This window comes from Coregonus lavaretus (assembly GCF_964263955.1).
Source record: "Coregonus lavaretus genome assembly, chromosome: 5".
Classification (NCBI taxonomy): Eukaryota; Metazoa; Chordata; class Actinopteri; order Salmoniformes; family Salmonidae; genus Coregonus; species Coregonus lavaretus.
The window spans coordinates 59,658,432-59,676,949 of NC_139992.1; the positions used below are offsets into that span (position 1 = coordinate 59,658,432).

Genomic DNA, 18,518 nt, shown 5'->3' on the forward strand with positions numbered 1-18,518 from the left:
ACGAGGTTGGAGTAATAACATGTTCAACTACATAAGACATCTAGGTTGTACCTTTAGATTTCGAGAAAATTAACAATTAAGGAAGAATCTTTCACTTCTCTCATTGACCCCAGCCTGGTCTGCTTGGTCTGTTTCTCATGCGTTCCCGGAAGTCTCGCGATGTGGCGACTCTGGGTCTAAAAAAATCTGTGGTGGTACTTTATGTATGCCTCCAGTAAATTAGGTTTGGCAGAGAGAGTATTTGCAAAAGGAAAATTTGAAACATGGGCACCGTACAGCTGTAAATAGACAAGTCTAACGACAGTAGACATGAGAGGCGCCACTGCGGCCTTTTACGGGTGTGCTCTGGGTCTTCTGGCAATGGGCCTGCGAGAATTGTTGTTGGGATTCGAAGAGAATAGGTGTAACATGACCTATATGTTCGAGCATCCCCAGTACCGGGTGAGTAAGTTAGCTTGCCTATTGACCTAAATGAAATGGCACCACGCGCGATTCGGAGTAATAATTCGTCAATGTCAACTTGCTAGCTAGTTAATGTTCTAGCTGTCATTTTGGATAGCCATAATTTGGATATGGCTAAGCCCTTGGTCGATATATGAAACTGTGAAGCTCAAGCTACAGGTAACTGCCAATATAATGGAAACGTTTGAGTAAATGAAGGATACAATTGAAAGCAGGTGCTTCCACACAGGTGTGGTCCCTGAGTTAATTAAGTAATAACGTTCCATCATATTTAGGGTCATGTATAAAAATGCTTGGCAGCCCATTATTTTGGCTACCATGGCAATGCCCCACACGATGACAATGCCCCTACCTAGCCTAGGCAGCCGATAGTGGGCTAAGGATCTGCACTATCGTCTAGGCTTGATGTGCATTTCCGCAAATACACTCCTGCCCCCGGTGGACCGAATCGTACATAATGCATCCTCCATTCAGGCTGCAAAGGCATCATTTTTCTCCTTAGGAGAGAGAGAGAGATGGGAGAATTAGAGGGCGCATACTTAAGTTCATAAAGGACAATTTCACCAGACAGGACAGACTGACCCTAGCCCCCCCCGGCACATAGACTATTGCAGCATAGATACAGCCAACCAACTTACTACCCTGAGACAAGGCTGAGTATAGCCCACGAAAGATCTCCACCGCACGAGCCCAAGGGGGTGCAAAACCGGACAGGAAGATCATGTCAGTGATTAACCCACTCATGTCGAGTCTAGCGAAAAAAGCCAGTCATAACGTGACACACCCCTCCTAGGGACGCCATGGAAGAGCACTAGTAAGCCAGTGATTCAGCCTGCGTAGTAGGGTCTGAGGCAGAGAATCCCAGTGGAGAGAGGGGAGCCGGCCAGGCAGAAACAGCAAGGGCGATTCATCACTCCACTGCCTTGCCATTCACCTTCACACCCCTGGGCCAGACTACACTCAATCATAGGACCTACTGAAGAGATGAGTCTTCTGTAAAGACTTAAAGGTTGAGACCGAGTCTGCATCTCTCAGATGGATAGGCAGACCATTCCATCAAATGTGAGTTCTATAGAAGAAAGCCCTGCCTCCAGCTGTTTGCTTAGAAATTCTAGAGACAATAAGGAAGCCTGCGTCTTGTGACCGTAAGGTACCTGTAGGTATGTACGGCAGGACCAAATCAGAGAGATGGGTAGGAGCAAGCCCATGTAATGCTTTGTAGGTTAGCAGTAAAACCTTGAAATCAGCCCTAGACTTAACAGGAAGCCAGAGTAGAGAGGCTAGCACTGGAGTAATATGAGCATTTTTTTTGGTTCTAGTCAAGATTCTAGCAGCTGTATTCAACACTAACTGAAGTTTATTTAGTGCTTTATACGGGTAGCCGGAGAGTAGAGCATTGCAGTAGTCTAATCTAGAAGTGACAAAAGCATCAATTAGCTTTTCTGCATAATTTTTTGATAAAAGGTTTCAGATTTTTTGCAATGTTAACAAGATGGAAAAAGGCTGCCCTTGAATTATTCTTGATATGTTCGTCAAGAGATCAGGGTCCAGAGTAACGCCGAGGTCCTTCACAGTTTTATTTGAGACCACTGTACAACCATCAAGATTGTCAGATCAAACAGCAGATCTTAGTTTTTTGGGACGAGTTTAAAAGTAAAACATTTGCCGCCATCCACTTCCTTGTGTCTGAAACACAGGCTTCCAGGATAGGCAATTTTGGGCCTTTGACATTGTGTTTCCGAATGACATCACCAAGAGGTAGAATATATAGTGAAAACAATAGTGGTCCTAAAGCAGAACCTTGAGGCACACTGAAACATACCATTGATGAGTCAGAGGACACACCATCCACAGAGACAAACTGATATCTTTCCGACAGATAGGATCTAAACCAGGCAAGAACTTGGAGCGTTTCGTATACATTATTTGTGTTCAGGAAGGCAGTGAGTTGCTGCGTAAGAGCTTTTTCAAAACATTTTGAGAGGATTGGGAGATTTGATATAGGGCGATAGTAAAAAAAAAAAAATCTGGGTCAAGGTTTGGCTTTTTCAGGAGAGGCTTTATTACTGCCACTTTTAGTGAGTTTTGTACCATCTGGGGGATAGGGAGCAGTTTATAAGGAGGACCAAGCACAGGAAGTAGCTCTTTCAGTAGTTTAGTTGGAATATGGTCCAGTAGGCAGCTGGAAGGTTTAGAGGCCATGACTATTTTTTGTGAAAAAAACTGTAGTGTCTCCATTGATCCTAGGTCCTGGCAGTTCTGTGCATGAAGCCATTGCCGTCTGTCACCAGATCTCAACCCAATTGAACACTTATGGGAGATTCTGAAGCGGCGCCTGTGACAGCGTTTTCCACCACCATGAACAAAACACAAAATTATGGAATTTATTGTGGAAGAATGGTGTGGCATCCCTCCATAGACATTTGTAGTAGAATCTATGCCAAGGTGCATTGAAGCTGTTCTGATTCATGGTGGCTCAACACCCTTTTAAGACACTTTATGTTGGTGTTTCCTTTATTTTGGCAGTTACCAGTACCTGTTGTTGTTTAGCACTTGCAACAGGCTTCCAATTTCAACATTGCACGTCGCGCATGTTGCACATGATTTTCAGAGTGACAAGGCTACACAGGGCTATGTCCACGTTGAGGATGTCAACGGACTGTGTCATGCACACCTCCGTTTCGTTTCATATTTCACCATGGAATTTGATATTATCTCCACTATCACAAAATGGAGAGGTGGCATGGTAGCTAGACAGCTACTGTATGTTGAGGTTGCTGAGTGGGTGTGTGGTGTCATCATTGCATGCTACATCAGGGCTCACGAGATCACACTTTGTGTTGTAAGAAGCTGCATTTGATCCATGATAAGTGCTATACGATAAGGTGATTATTCCAGCCACTGAGTGCCTGGCACAATCATATGGCACTGTCTGCACTCACCATGGTGATGGATGGTGCTGAGAAAAGATTAGCCCAATCTATAAAAATTAGCTATTATTTATTACCCAAAATTTTACTCTGATCTGATTTACTCAATCAAGAGTCAGTGTCGGTCACATGGTGCCACACCTCTCCCGTGTGTGTGCGCATTTCTCACACTGCACTGTTTTTTTTCCGCCCTGATGTGTTCTTCTGCCGAGAAATGTGGCTTAGCTGTACCCAGCATATGGCTCTACCTCAAGGGAGGTGTGTGTGCCCTTAGTGTGTCGCACTGGTTTATGGCCCGGAGTGTAGGGAGGTGTGTGTCCTCACTTTCTGTATGTGTGTGTTGACAGCGTGTGGCCCTGCCCCGACGCGTGGCCCGCCTGTACCCAGCGTATGGACTCTACCTGTACGGAGAGGGCCAGTACGCTCAGGACACCCGCAAACTCAAACTGACTGGCGCCCCTGTTCTCTTCCTACCTGGAAATGCAGGCAGCTACAAACAAGGTGAGCTTCTATCACCACTAACCAAACACATCCACTAATCAAACTTACCCTAACCAATCTTACCCACTCAGCTCAGGTTAGGGAATATCGCAAGCTTGCTCTCTCCATTGCTCTAACAATGGAAGCTAAGTAGCTCTAAGATGTACAATATCTGCTTTGGTTACATATTGTATGTAGGCAGGTGAAAGTCTTCTATTTGAGAAAGGTCCTATGCCCACTAATGCAGATCTATCCTCTTCTGGTTTGGTTTTGCTAGTGGCTGCTGGTGGGAGTAGAACACCCACTCTCTCTTTCTCTCACTCTCACATGCATACGCCCACACACACGCAACATGCACTGCACATAGATTGCTCTTTTACCATTTCATGCATGGTATTCCGTGTCTTCCACTATGGGTTCTGTTGCATTAGCCTATTTTACATGCCATAGTTGCCATCACAACCACAAACCAAGCAAACCGCAAACCAGGCATGATCTTACGTTGTTTTATATTCAACATTAGCACTAAGTAGGCTATGGTTGGGCTACATTAAAGCCTGTAAAGCCTAATACCTGGTTTTACATTAAACAGACTTAGTCAGAGTTGACTTAAACTGTTAACAACCTGATAACGGGAGTGCTACTGTTGATAGGGAGGTGAAACGGGGGGCCAGTATGAAAAATAAAAAAATTATGTATGCACTCACTAACTGTAAGTCGCTCTGGATAAGAGCGTCTGCTAAATGACTAAAATGTAAATGTAAAATGTAAATGCAGTCCAGGTTCACAGGTCTATTTAAGTGATGCTTAAATCCATAATCCACACACTGCCCTCTATTTTGCTAATCAGATTACTTAACTCCCATGGTAATTTAACTCCCATGAGTTCTCATCTATATTATTCATAGCCTATTCTATTTACCACCACAAACCGATGCTACCACTAAGACCGCACTCAACGAGCTGTATAAGGCCATAAGCAAGAAAATGCTCATCCAGAAATAGCGCTCCTAGTGGCCGGGGACTTTAATGCAGGCACATTTAAATCCGTTTTACCTCATTTCTACCAGCATGTCACGTGCAACCAGTGGAAAAACTACTCTAGACCACCTTTACTCTACACACAGAGACGCATACAAAGCTCTCCCTCGCCCTCCATTTGGCAAATCTGACCACAATTCTATCCTCCTGATTCCTGCTTACAAGCAAAAACTAAAGCAGGAAGTACCAGTGACTCGCTCTATACGGAAGTGGTCAGATGACGCAGATGCTACGCTACAGGACTGTTTTGCTAGCCAAGGCTGGAAAATTTTCCTGTATTCATCCAATGGCATTGAGGAGTATACCACCGGCTTCAGCAATAAGTGCATCGACGATGTCGTCCCCACAGTGGCCGTATGTACATATCCCAACCAGAAACCATGGATTACAGGCAACATCCGCATCGAGCTAAATGCTAGAGCTGCCACTTTCAAGGAGCGGGACACTAATCTGGACGCTTATAAGAAATCCCGCTACGCCCTCAGACGAACCATCAAACAGGCAAAGTGTCAATGCAGGATTAAGATTGAATCGTACTACACCGGCTCTGACGCTGGTCAGATGTGGCAGGGCTTGAAAACTATTACGGGAAACCCAGACGTGAGCTGCCCAGTGACGCGAGCCTACCAGACGAGATAAATGCCTTTTATGCTCGCTTCGAGGCAAGCAACACTGAAACATGCATGAGAGCACCAGCTGTTCTGGACGACTGTGTGAAAACGCTCTCGGTAGCCGATGTGAGCAAGACCTTTAAACAGGTTAACATTCACAAAGCCGCGGGGCCAGACTGATTACGAGGACGTGTACTCAGGTCATGCGCGGACCAACTGGCAAGTGTCTTCACTGAAATGTTCAACTTCTCCCTGACCGAGTTTGTAATACCTACATGTTTCAAGCAGACCACCATAGACCCTGTACCCAAGAAAGCGAAGGTAACCTGCCTAAATGATTACCGCCCCATAGCACTCACGTCGGTAGCCATGAAGTGCTTTGAAAGGCTGGTCATGGCTCACATCAACGGCATCATCCCGGATACCATAGACCCACTCCAATTCGCATACCACCCCAACAGATCCACAGATGACGCAATCTCAATCGCACTCCACACTACCCTTTCCCACCTGGACAAAAGGAACACCTATGTGAGAATGCTGTTCATTGACTACAGCTCAGCGTTCAACACCATAGTACCCACAAAGCTCATCACTAAGCCAAGGACCCTGGGACTAAACACCTCCCTCTGCAACTGGATGCTGGACTTCCTGATGGGCCGCCCCCATGTGGTAAGGGTAGGCAACAACATGTCTGCCACGCTGATCCTCAACACTGGGGCCCCTCAGGGGTGAGTGCTTAGTCCCCTCCTGTACTCCCTGTTTACCTACGACTGCGTGGCCAAACACGACTCCAACACCATCATTAAGTTTGCTGATGACACAACAGTGGTAGGCCTGATCCCCGACAATGATGAGACAGCCTATAGGGAGGAGGTCAGAGACCTGGCAGTGTGGTGCCAGGACAACAACCTCTCCCTCAATGTGAGCAAGACAAAGAAGCTGATCGTGGACTACAGGAAAAGGCCGGCCGAACAGGCCCCCATTAACATCGATGGGGCTGTAGTGGAGCAGGCCGAGAGTTTCAAGTTCCTTGGTGTTCACATCACCAACAAACTATCATGGTCCAAACACACCAAGACTGTCATGAAGAGGGCACGACAACACCTTTTCCCCCTCAGGAGACTGAAAACATTTGGCATGGGTCCTCAGATCCTCAAAACATTATACAGCTGCACCATCGAGAGCATTCTGACCAGTTGCATCACTGCCTGGTATGGCAACTGCTCGGCATCTGACCGTAAGGCTCTACAGAGGGTAGTGCGTACGGCCCAGTATATCACTGAGGCCAAGCTTCCTGCCATCCAGGACCTATATACTAGGCATTGTCAGAGGAAAGCCCAAAGAATTGTCAAAGACTCCAGTCACCCAAGTCATAGACTGTTCTCTCTGCTACCACATGGCAAGCGGTACCGGAGCGCCAAGTCTAGGTCCAAAAGGCTCCTTAACAGCTCCTACCCCCAAGCCATAAGACTGCTGAACAATTAATCAAATGGCCACCCGGACTATTTACATTGACCCCCGCATTTGTTTTTACACAGCTGCTACCCGCTGTCTATTATCTATGCATAGTCACTTTACCCCTACCTGCATGTACAAATTACCTCGACTAACCAGTACCCCCTGAACATTGACTCGGAACCGGTACCCCCTGTATATAACCTCGTTATTGTTATTTTGTGTTACTTTTTATTATTTTTTACTTTAGTTTATTTGGTAAATATTTTCATAACTCTTTCTTGAACAGCATTGTTGGTTAAGGGCTTGTAAGTAAGGATTTCACGGTAAGGTCTACACCTGTTGTATTCGGCGCATGTGACAAATAAAGTTTTATTTTATTTTAATTCTGGTCTATTCAGAGGTTAGCTTGTGTTGATATCCATGAGCTTGGTCAACCCTAATCCTCACACGTGGGGGACAGCCACTGTTCAGGGATATGGTGGATGAATGTCAGAGATGATGGCCACACAAGCTCAAAATATAGATTAAGGTTGAGCTCATCGTTAGCTAGCCAAGCTGAAAAGGACGGACGTAGGGTGTTCTGTAGGTTTAACCCAATCTCATGAACTGCACCAAAGACCCTAGTTTCAGACTCCTAATTATCCTTACACCTCTGAATACTCTAGCCACTTCTGCCAGAACCATACCACACTGCATCACACTGCTGGCTTGCCTCTGAAGCTAAGCAGGGTAGGTCCTGGTTGGTCCCTGGATGGGAGACCAAATGCTGTTGGAAGTGGTATTGGAGGACCAGTAGAAGGCACTCTTTTTTTTTTCTCCTCTGGTCAAAAAAATTATATACAGTGCATTCGGAAAGTATTCCGACCCCTTTACTTTTTCCACATTTTGTTACGTTACAGCCTTATTCTAAAATGGATTAAATAGCTTTTTCCCCTCATCAATCAACACAGAATACCCCATAATGACAAAGCAAAAACAGGTTTTTATAAATGTTTGCAAATGTATTAAAAGTTAAAAACTCAAATTACATTTACATAAGTATTCAGACCCTTTACTCAGTACTTTGTTGAAGCACCTTTGGCAGCGATTACAGTCTCGAGCCTTCTTGGGTATGACGCTACATTAAAATGCAAATCAATTTATAACATTTTTTACATGCATTTTTCTGGATTTTTTTGTTGTTATTCTGTCTCTCACTGTTCAAATAAACCTACCATTACAATTATAGACTGATCATGTCTTTGTCAGTGGGCAAACGTACAAAATCAGCAGGGGATCAAATACCTTTTTCCCTCGCTGTATACTGAGATCATGTGACACTTAGATTGCACACAGGTGGACTTTATTTAACTAATTACATACACCTTAGCCAAATACATTTAAACTCTGTTTTTCACAATTCCTGACATTTAATCCAAGTAAAAATTCCCTGTCTTAGGTCAGTTAGGATCACCACTTTATTTTAAGAATGTGAAATGTCAGAATAATTGTAGAGAGAATGATTTATTTCAGCTTTTATTTCTTTCATCACATTCCAAGTGGTTCAGAAGTTTACATACACTCAATTAGTATTTGGTAGCATTGCCTTTTAAATTGTTTAACTTGGGTCAAACGTTTCGGGTAGCCTTCCACAAGCTTCCCACAATAAGTTGGGTGAATTTTGGCCCATTCCTCCTGACAGAGCTGGTGTAACTGAGTCAGGTTTGTAGGCCTCCTTGCTCGCACACACTTTTTCAGTTCTGCCCACAAATGTTCTATAGGATTGAGGTCAGGGCTTTGTGATGGCCACTCCAATACCTTGACTTTGTTGTCCTTAAGCCATTTTGCCACAACTTTGGAAGTATGCTTGGGGTCATTGTCCATTTGGAAGAACCATTTGCGACCAAGCTTTAACTTCCTGACTGATGTCTTGAGATGTTGCTTCAATATATCCACATAATTTTCCTTGCTCATGATGCCATCTATTTTGTGAAGTGCACCAGTCCCTCCTGCAGCAATGCACCCCAACAGCATGATGCTGCCACCCCCGTGCTTCACGGTTGGGATGGTGTTCTTCGGCTTGCAAGCAACCCCCTTTTTCCTCCAAACATAACGATGGTCATTATGGCCAAACAGTTATATTTTTGTTTCATCAGACCAGAGGACATTTCTCCAAAAAGTACGATCTTTGTCCCCATGTGCAGTTGCAAACTGTAGTCTGGCTTTTTTATGGCGGTTTTGGAGCAGTGGCTTCTTCCTTGCTGAGCGGCCTTTCAGGTTATGTCGATTTAGGACTCGTTTTACTGTGGATATATATACGTTTCCTCCAGCATCTTCACAAGGTCCTTTGCTGTTGTTCTGGGATTGATTTGCACTTTTCGCACCAAAGTACGTTCATCTCTAGGAGACAGAACGTGTCTCCTTCCTGAGCGGTATGACAGCTGCATGGACCCATGGTGTTTATACTTGCATACTATTGTTTGTACAGATGAACGTGGTACCTTCAGGCGTTTGGAAATTGCTCCCAAGGATGATGTCTTGGCTGATTTCTTTTCATTTTCCCATGATGTCAATTAAATAGGCGCTGAGTTTGAAGGTAGGCCTTGAAATACATCCACAGGTACATCTCCAATTGACTCAAATGATGTAAATTAGCCTATCAGAAGCTTCTAAAGCCATGACATGATTTTCTGGAATTTTCCAAGCTGTTTAAAGGCACAGTCAACTTAGTGTATGTAAACTTCTGACCAACTGGAATTGTGATACAGTGAATTATAAATGAAATAATCTGTCTGTAAACAATTGTTGGAAAAATTCCGTGGCATGCACAAAGTAGAGTTCCTAACCGACTTGCCAAAACTATAGTTTGTTAACAAGAAATTTGTGGAGTGGTTGAAAAACAAGTTTTAATGACTCCAACCTAAGTGTATGTAAACTTCAGACTTCAACTGTATGTGACTTCTGAAGGTAATTGGTTGCACCAGATCTTATTTAGTGGCTTCATAGCAAAGGGGGTGAATACATAAGCACGCACCACTTTTCCGTTATTTATTTTTTAGAAGTTATTTTTTTCATTTCACTTCACCAATTTGTACTATTTTGTGTATGTCCATTACATGAAATCCAAATAAAAATCCATTTAAATTACAGGTTGTAATGCGACAAAATAGGAAAAATGCCAAGGGGGATGAATACTTTTGCAAAGCACTATGTAAATAAGGTATTTCTGTTGATTTATTTTTACTAAATTTGCAAATACATTTTAAAACCTGTTTTCGCTTTCTCATTATGTGATATTGTGTGTAGATTGATAATAAATTACTTTTTTCAATCAATTTTAGAATAAGGCTGTAACGTAACAAAATGTGGAAAAAGTCAAGGGGTCTGAATACTTTCCTAATGCACTGAATGCCCCAGGGTAGTGATTGGGGACATTGCCCTGTGTCGGGTGCCGTCTTTCCAATGGGACGTTAAACGGATGTCCTGACTGTCTGTCGTCACTAAAAGATCCCAAGGCATTTATTGTAAGAGTAGGGGTGTTAACCCCGGTGTCCTGTCTAAATTCCCAATCTGGCCCTCGTACCATCATGGCCACCTAATCATCCCCAGCTTCCAAATGGCTCATTCATCCCCCCTCCTCTCCATTGTAACTATTTGAAATATTTGAAAGGCCTGTTTTGTCTTCATGCTGTTTTTTCACTGACAGATTTGCCACGCGTTTCCAACTGTAGACTATTCCTTGTTTTGGGCTACAATCCACAGCTAGGCCATTTTTTAAAATAAGCTATTGATCCTGTGTGGCTAAATTATAGGCCTTCTCATGGTGTAGTAGGCTATTCTGAATTATTTCATTTATTTCTGAACAGACAGCAGTAATTATATAACTTTGGCAAATGTATTTAAATTAATCAGGGCGTTTCTATAAGGAAATAAATGATGAAGTGCAGCGCTGGTGAGATGATAATTGCAGGCTCATGTCTATCAGCAGAGAGGGAGCGAGATCATATAAAGTGAATCTCATTCTAGTTATGTGAGAGATACTGGCGCGCTTCTCACACAGCCACGGCCAGGTGTTGGTTTCAAATATAGGTTACAATGTTGCGCAAACCATAAACCCTGGCCGGCCCAACCCAAATCAACTCTTAGAATATTAGGCCCATGCTGAAAATCTACTTTTTCACGTAGTTTTTTTGTGGTTGCCGACTAATTAATGAAGAGGCAACTCAAATAAATGTTGATCTCTTTTGTTAGAATTTTCATGCCACGAGAGGTACCGGATCCGGACAGATAGGTTCCGGAACAAAACAGTCCAAAACGGAGAGGTGCCGGATCCTGTTCCGGCAGGATCTGGCTCAAATTAAGCACTGGATACTGAACAAAAATATAAACGCAACATGCAACAATTTCAAAGATTTTACTGAGTTACAGTCCATTTAAGGAAATCAGTCAATTGAAATAAATAAATTAGGCTCAGCCAGGCCCACCCACTGGGGAGCCAGGCCCAGCCAGTCAGAATACGTTTTTCTCCACAAAAGGGATTTATTACAGACAGAAATACTCCTCAGTTTCATCAGCTGTCCAGGTGGCTGGTCTCAGATGATCCCGCAGGTGAATAAGCCGGATGTGGAGGTCCTGGCGTGGTTACACGTGGTCTGCGGTTGTGAGGCCGGTTGGACGTACTGCCAAATTTACATTTACATTTACATCATTTAGCAGACGCTCTTATCCAAAGCGACTTACAAATTGGTGCATTCACCTTATGGTAGCCAGTGGGACAACCACTTTACAATTTATTTATTTATTTTCTTTGTTTAATTTTTTTATTTCTAGAGTATATTTTTAATTTGTATTTGTTTTATTTATTTATATATATATAAATTAACACAAACAAATGTAATGATAAAAAAATAAAAAATAAATATATATATATATATATATATATATATATATATATTTTGTTCCTTTTTCTATTTTTTCTATCATTGCATTTGTTTTGTAATGTATTATTTTAATGTTTTATTGTCTTATTTTTTGTTTGTTTGTTCAGACTTCAACATACAGTTGAAGTCTGAAGTTTACATACACTTAGGTTGGAGTCATTAAAACTAGTTTTTCAACCACTCCACAAATTTCTTGTTAACAAACTATAGTTTTGGCAAGTCGGTTAGGAACTCTACTTTGTGCATGACAAGGAATTTTTCCAACAATTGTTTACAGACAGATTATTTCATTTATAATTCACTGTATCACAATTCCAGTTGGTCAGAAGTTTACATACACTAAGTTGACTGTGCCTTTAAACAGCTTGGAAAATTCCATAAAATGATGTCATGGCTTTAGAAGCTTCTGATAGGCTAATTTACATCATTTGAGTCAATTGGAGATGTACCTGTGGATGTATTTCAAGGCCTACCTTCAAACTCAGCACCTATTTAATTGACATCATGGGAAAATGAAAAGAAATCAGCCAAGACCTCATCCTTGGGAGCAATTTCCAAACGCCTGAAGGTACCACGTTCATCTGTACAAACAATAGTATGCAAGTATAAACACCATGGGATCATGCAGCTGTCATACCGCTCAGGAAGGAGACACGTTCTGTCTCCTAGAGATGAACGTACTTTGGTGCGAAAAGTGCAAATCAATCCCAGAACAACAGCAAAGGACCTTGTGAAGATGCTGGAGGAAACGTGTATATATATCCACAGTAAAACGAGTCCTATATCGACATAACCTGAAAGGCCGCTCAGCAAGGAAGAAGCCACTGCTCCAAAAAAGCCAGACTACAGTTTGCAACTGCACATGGGGACAAAGATCGTACTTTTTGGAGAAATGTCCTCTGGTCTGATGAAACAAAAATAGAACTGTTTGGCCATAATGACCATCGTTATGTTTGGAGGAAAAAGGGGGTTGCTTGCAAGCCGAAGAACACCATCCCAACCGTGAAGCACGGGGGTGGCAGCATCATGCTGTTGGGGTGCATTGCTGCAGGAGGGACTGGTGCACTTCACAAAATAGATGGCATCATGAGCAAATAAAATTATGTGGATATATTGAAGCAACATCTCAAGACATCAGTCAGGAAGTTAAAGCTTGGTCACAAATGGTTCTTCCAAATGGACAATGACCCCAAGCATACTTCCAAAGTTGTGGCAAAATGGCAGCTGGGCCTCAGCTGGGGTGAAGTGCACGGCGAGGACGGTTCGAAACAGGCTCCTAGGGGCAGGGCTAAAGTAGCGCAAAGCTAGAAAAAAGCCCTTCATCAATGAGAAGCAAAGAAGAGCCAGGCTGAGGTTTGCAAAAGACCATAAGGATTGGACCAAAGAGGACTGGAGTAAGGTCATCTTCTCTGATGAGTCCAATTTTCAGCTTTGCCCAACACCTGGTCGTCTAATGGTTAGATGGAGACCTGGAGAGGCCTACAAGCCACAGTGTCTCGCACCCACTGTGAAATTTGGTGGAGGATCGGTGATGATCTGGGGGTGCTTCAGCAAGGCTGGAATCGGGTAGATTTGTCTTTGTGAAGGACGCATGAATCAAGCCACGTACAAGGTTGTCCTGGAAGAAAACTTGCTTCCTTTTGCTCTGACATTGTTCCCCAACTCTGAGGATTGGTTTTCCCAGCAGGACAATGCACCATGCCACACAGCCAGGTCAATCAAGGTGTGGATGGAGGACCACCAGATCAAGACCCTGTCATGGCCAGCCCAATCTCCAGACCTGAACCCCATTGAAAACTTCTGGAATGTGATCAAGAGGAAGATGGATGGTCACAAGCCATCAAACAAAGCCGAGCTGATTTAATTTTTGCGCCAGGAGTGGCATAAAGTCACCCAACATCAATGTGAAAGACTGGTGGAGCGCATGCCAAGACGCATGAAAGCTGTGATTGAAAATCAGGGTTATTCCACCAAATATTGATTTCTGAACTCTTCCTAAGTTAAAACATTAGTATTGTGTTGTTTAAAATGAACATGAACTTATTTTCTTTGCATTATTCGAGGTCTGACAACACTGCATCTTTTTTGTTATTTTGACAAGTTGTCATTTTCTGCAAATAAATGCTCTAAATGACAATATTTTTATTTGGAATTTGGGTGAAATGTTGTCAGTAGTTTATAGAATAAAACATTTTTTTTTTTTTTTTACCCAAACACATACCTATAAATAGTAAAACCAGAGAAACTGATAATCTTGCAGTGGTCTCTTAATTTTTTTTCCAGAGCTGTATATGTAACGGTGGGTAAGTGAGTGGGAGTCAGTGCAGAAATTTTAGAAGCAGGTGTGAAGAGTTCTGGTAAAATAAAATACTATTTGTCACATGCTTCACAAACAATGAAACAGTGAAATGCTTACTTACAGGTCCTTTTCCAACAATGCAGAGTTAAAGATTTAAAAAAATGAAATAGTGACGAGGAATAAATACACAGTGAATAATAGTAATGAGGAAAAACACATGGCTATATAATATACAGGTAGTACCAGTACCTAGTCGGTGTGCAGGGGTACGACGTAATTGAGGTAGCTATGTACATGTAGTAGGGGTAAAGTGACTAGGCTACAGGATAGATAATAGACAGTAGCAGCAGCGTATGTGGTGAAAGCGTGTGTGTTGGTGTCAGTGTAAGTATGTGTGGATGGAGTCCAACGTGTGTGCATAGTCGGTGCAAGAGAGTTAGTGCAAAAAAGGGTCAATGCAGGTAATCCGGGTAGCCATTTCATTAGCTATTTAGCAGTCTTGTTTAGCAGTCTTATGGCTTCGGGGTAGAAGCTGTTCAGTGTCCTGTTGGTTCCAGACACTGGTACCGCTTGCCGTGCAGTAGCAGAGAAAACAGTCTATGGCTTGGGTGGTTGGATTCTGACAATGTTTTGGGCCTTCCTCTGACACCGCCTGGTATAGAGGTCCTGGATGGCAGGGAGCTTGAAGTGATGTACTGGGCCGTACTCACCACCCCCTTTAGCGCCTTGCGGTTGGGTGCCTTGCAGTTGCCATACCAAGCGATGGTGCAGCCAGTCAAACTGCTCTCAATGGTGCAGCTGTAGAACTTTGAGGACCCATGCCAAATCTTTTCAGCCTCGTAATGGGGAAGAGGTGCTGTTGTGCCCTCTTCACAACTGTGTAGGTGTGTGTGGACCATGTTAATTCCTTAGTGATGTGGCCGCTGAGGAACTTTGTGCAATTGACCACAGACAATCACCTGCAATCAGATGTTCTGGGTAGGGCTGCAGTGGACATTAATGGTTGCTCTGGTTTTCGTTCTGACGGAGCCTTTTCTCCCCATAAGTACACTTGACCCTTCTTCTCCGGTCTACTGATGCAATCAGTTATTAAAAATGCATCGGGGTCCTCTGGGTCTGTCTCCACATCAGACATCATGTCTTCAGTTTCCCCCGCAAATAGCTGCTTTTCTTCAGCAGAGAATTATTTTGACCAACGGGCCAGAGCCTGTGAAATTACAGGAGACTAAGTTATTCTGCCCAATAAACAAACGGTCTTGAACACTGGAATAAAAAAAAGCTAAAGAAGCACACACACACACCAAAAGCTGTGGAACAAGCCTCAACTTTTCAAAATTCAGTACTGGCATTTAAAATGTATGAATTGGTTTACATTTATAAACTAACCCGTCTCTGGCGACACCGCCGTCGCTTTTTGATGTCCGTTCCTTTGCTCTGTCTGGGGTGTCCAACGACGTATGCCTCTTTCAATCCAATACCAATTTGCAGCTGCATCTGAGGAGTCGGTGTGGTTTATTAGCAATGGTTATATGCATCAAAATCCTTGAGAAAATTGTAAAATGTAGAATTATGTTAGTCAGTCCATGTCTTTAGGAGACTACTCACCTTCAAAATCTGCCATGCGCTACTCTCCATCTGTGTGCCTTAATCCCAGTATACAGGTGTTGTTCGGACTGTTCTTCCTGAGACATGCATGACATTTAAGTTTATGGATGATATTCACACCTCTATTTCATGTAACATATTTGAGAATGCTAAGATAACCATCATACAACTTACAGATAGCTCATTCCGTCTTCCTCGAAGAACGCCAGTTCCGGTGCAGGCGCTGGAGGAGTGCTCTGCTGTAGCTGCTGCTGTTGTTGGAATAGTTGAGCTACTTGTCAGCCTTTCGTTCATATCAGCCACTGTGTGGTAGTCCGGCATCTGATTCAGCCTGGCCATGAGTTGTTGGAAATCCATGCTCTCGTTTGGTGATGCGTCGTTCCCTCGCATGAAGCGGCTCCTGGCGGGCCCACTGGTCCCACAAACTAATTAAATAAATTGTATTTGTTGTTGTCAATAGCCGCTTGTCTCCTTTGCTTTATTTTACTAGGCTTGTAAGAATAGCTGCTACCAATCTATCCGTTCTTCCACCAACGTTGGGTAGCTAACATAAGCCAACTATACTTTGGTAGCTAGCTAGCATGACCATTTAGTGACACTAGTTACACACCTCTATGAATAGTTAAGCTATTAATTATTTCCAGTCCAAAATCCCTCAAGGGCTGTAACTGAATAGCCCTGACCTACAGCATGTCTCCGTCCTTGCCCAACTTCAGCTTTCTAATAATCTGTTTATGACCTATGTGTCTCTATAACCTGTCTATGACCTCATGTCATCTCACCAGCCCGCTCCTTGGGTTCGGTGGCCCTGCGGAAAGCTGAGGCCCTGGAGGGTGGGGTCCACCTCAATGTGTTTACCATCGACTTCAACGAGGAGCTGGTGGCCCTGTATGGAGGCAGCCTGCACCGGCAGACCCAATTCTTGCACGAGAGCATCAAGGCCATCCTGCGCCTCTACAAGGTACAGTGCATTCAGAAAGTATTCAGACCCCTTGACTTTTTACAGCCTTATTCTAAAATCTATTTTAATAATAATAATAATAATAATAATAATAATAATAATTCTCATCAATATACACACACTACCCCATAATGACAAAGCAAAAACAGGTTTATAAAAAAAACGGAAATATCACATTTACATAAGTATTCAGACCCTTTACTCAGTACTTTGTTGAAGCACTTTTGGCAGCGATTACAGCCTCAAGTCTTCTTGGGTATGACACTACAAGCTTGGCACACCTGTATTTGGGGAGTTTCTCCCATACTTCTCTGCAGATCCTCTCAAGCTCTGTCAGGTTGGATGGGGAGTGTCGCTGCACAGCTATTTTCAGGTCTCTCCAGAGATGTTCGATCGGGTTCAAGTCTGGGCTCTGGCTGGGCCACTCATAGACATTCAGACCTGTCCCGAAGCCACTCCTGGGTTGTCTTGGCTGTGTGCTTAGGGTCGTTATACTGTTGGAAGATAAACCTTTACTCCAGTCTGAGGTCCTGAGAGCAGGTTTTCATCAAGGATCTCTCTGTACTTTGCTCCGTTCATCTTTCCCTCAATCCTGACTAGTCAAGAGTGTGCAAAGCTGTCATCAAGGCAAAAGATGGCTACTTTGAAGAATCTCAAATATTGTTGTTACTTTTTGGTTACTACATGATTCCATATGTGTTATTTCATAGTTTTGATGTCTTCACCATTATTCTACAATGTAGAAAATAGTAAAAATAAAGAAAAACCCTGGAATTAGTAGGTGTGTCCAAACTTTTGACTGGTAAATTTTTCATTTACGTCATTTAGCAGACGCTCTTATCCAGAGCGACTTACAGGAGCAATTAGGGTTAAGTGCCTTGCTTAAGGGTACATCGACAGATTTTTCACCTAGTCGGCTCGGGGATTAGAACCAGCGACCTTTCGGTTACTGGCACAACGCTCTTACCCACTAAGCTACCTGCTGGGTGTGTGTGTGTGTGTGTGTGTGTGTGTGTGTGTGTGTGTGTGTGTGTGTGTGTGTGTGTGTGTGTGTGTGTGTGTGTGTGTGTGTGTGTGTGTGTGTGTGTGTGTGTGTGTGTGTGTGTGTGTGTGTGTGTGTGTGTGTGTGTGTGTGTGTGTGTGTGTGTGTGTGTGTGTGTGTGTGTGTGTGTGTACACACACACACAGTGGGGAGAACAAGTATTTGATACACTGCCGATTTTGCAGGTTTTCCTACTTACAAAGCATGTAGAGGTCTGTAATTTTTATCATAGGTACACTTCAACTGTGAGAGACGGAATCTATAACAATAATCCAGAAAATCACATTGTATGATTTTTAAGTAATTAATTAGCATTTTATTGCATGACATAAGTATTTGATCACCTACCAACCAGTAAGAATTCCGGGACTCACAGACCTGTTAGTTTTTTCTTTAAGAAGCCCTCCTGTTCTCTACTCATTACCTGTATTAACTGCACCTGTTTGAACTCGTTACCTGTATAAAAGACACCTGTCCACACACTCAGTCAAACAGACTCCAACCTCTCCACAATGACCAAGACCAGAGAGCTGTGTAAGGACATCAGGGATAAAATTGTAGACCTACACAAGGTTGGGATGGGCTACAGGACAATAGGCAAGCAGCTTGGTGAGAAGGCAACAACTGTTGGCGCAATTATTAGAAAATGGAAGAAGTTCAAGATGACGGTCAATCACCCTCGGTCTGGGGCTCCATGCAAGATCTCA

General features: G+C 43.2%; 1 protein-coding gene across 1 annotated transcript in view; it reads left to right on the forward strand.

Moving 5' to 3' along the window:
- Positions 1–309: 309 nt before the first annotated feature.
- Positions 310–18,518, forward strand: part of pgap1 (post-GPI attachment to proteins inositol deacylase 1) — a gene marked incomplete at both ends in the record, with an annotated part of 42,825 nt that continues 24,616 nt past the window's right edge. The window contains 3 exons of the mRNA XM_084161499.1: positions 310–441; positions 3,740–3,893; positions 16,594–16,769. Coding sequence (XP_084017625.1) covers positions 310–441; positions 3,740–3,893; positions 16,594–16,769 — 462 coding nt within the window. The remainder of the gene's footprint in view (positions 442–3,739; positions 3,894–16,593; positions 16,770–18,518) is intronic.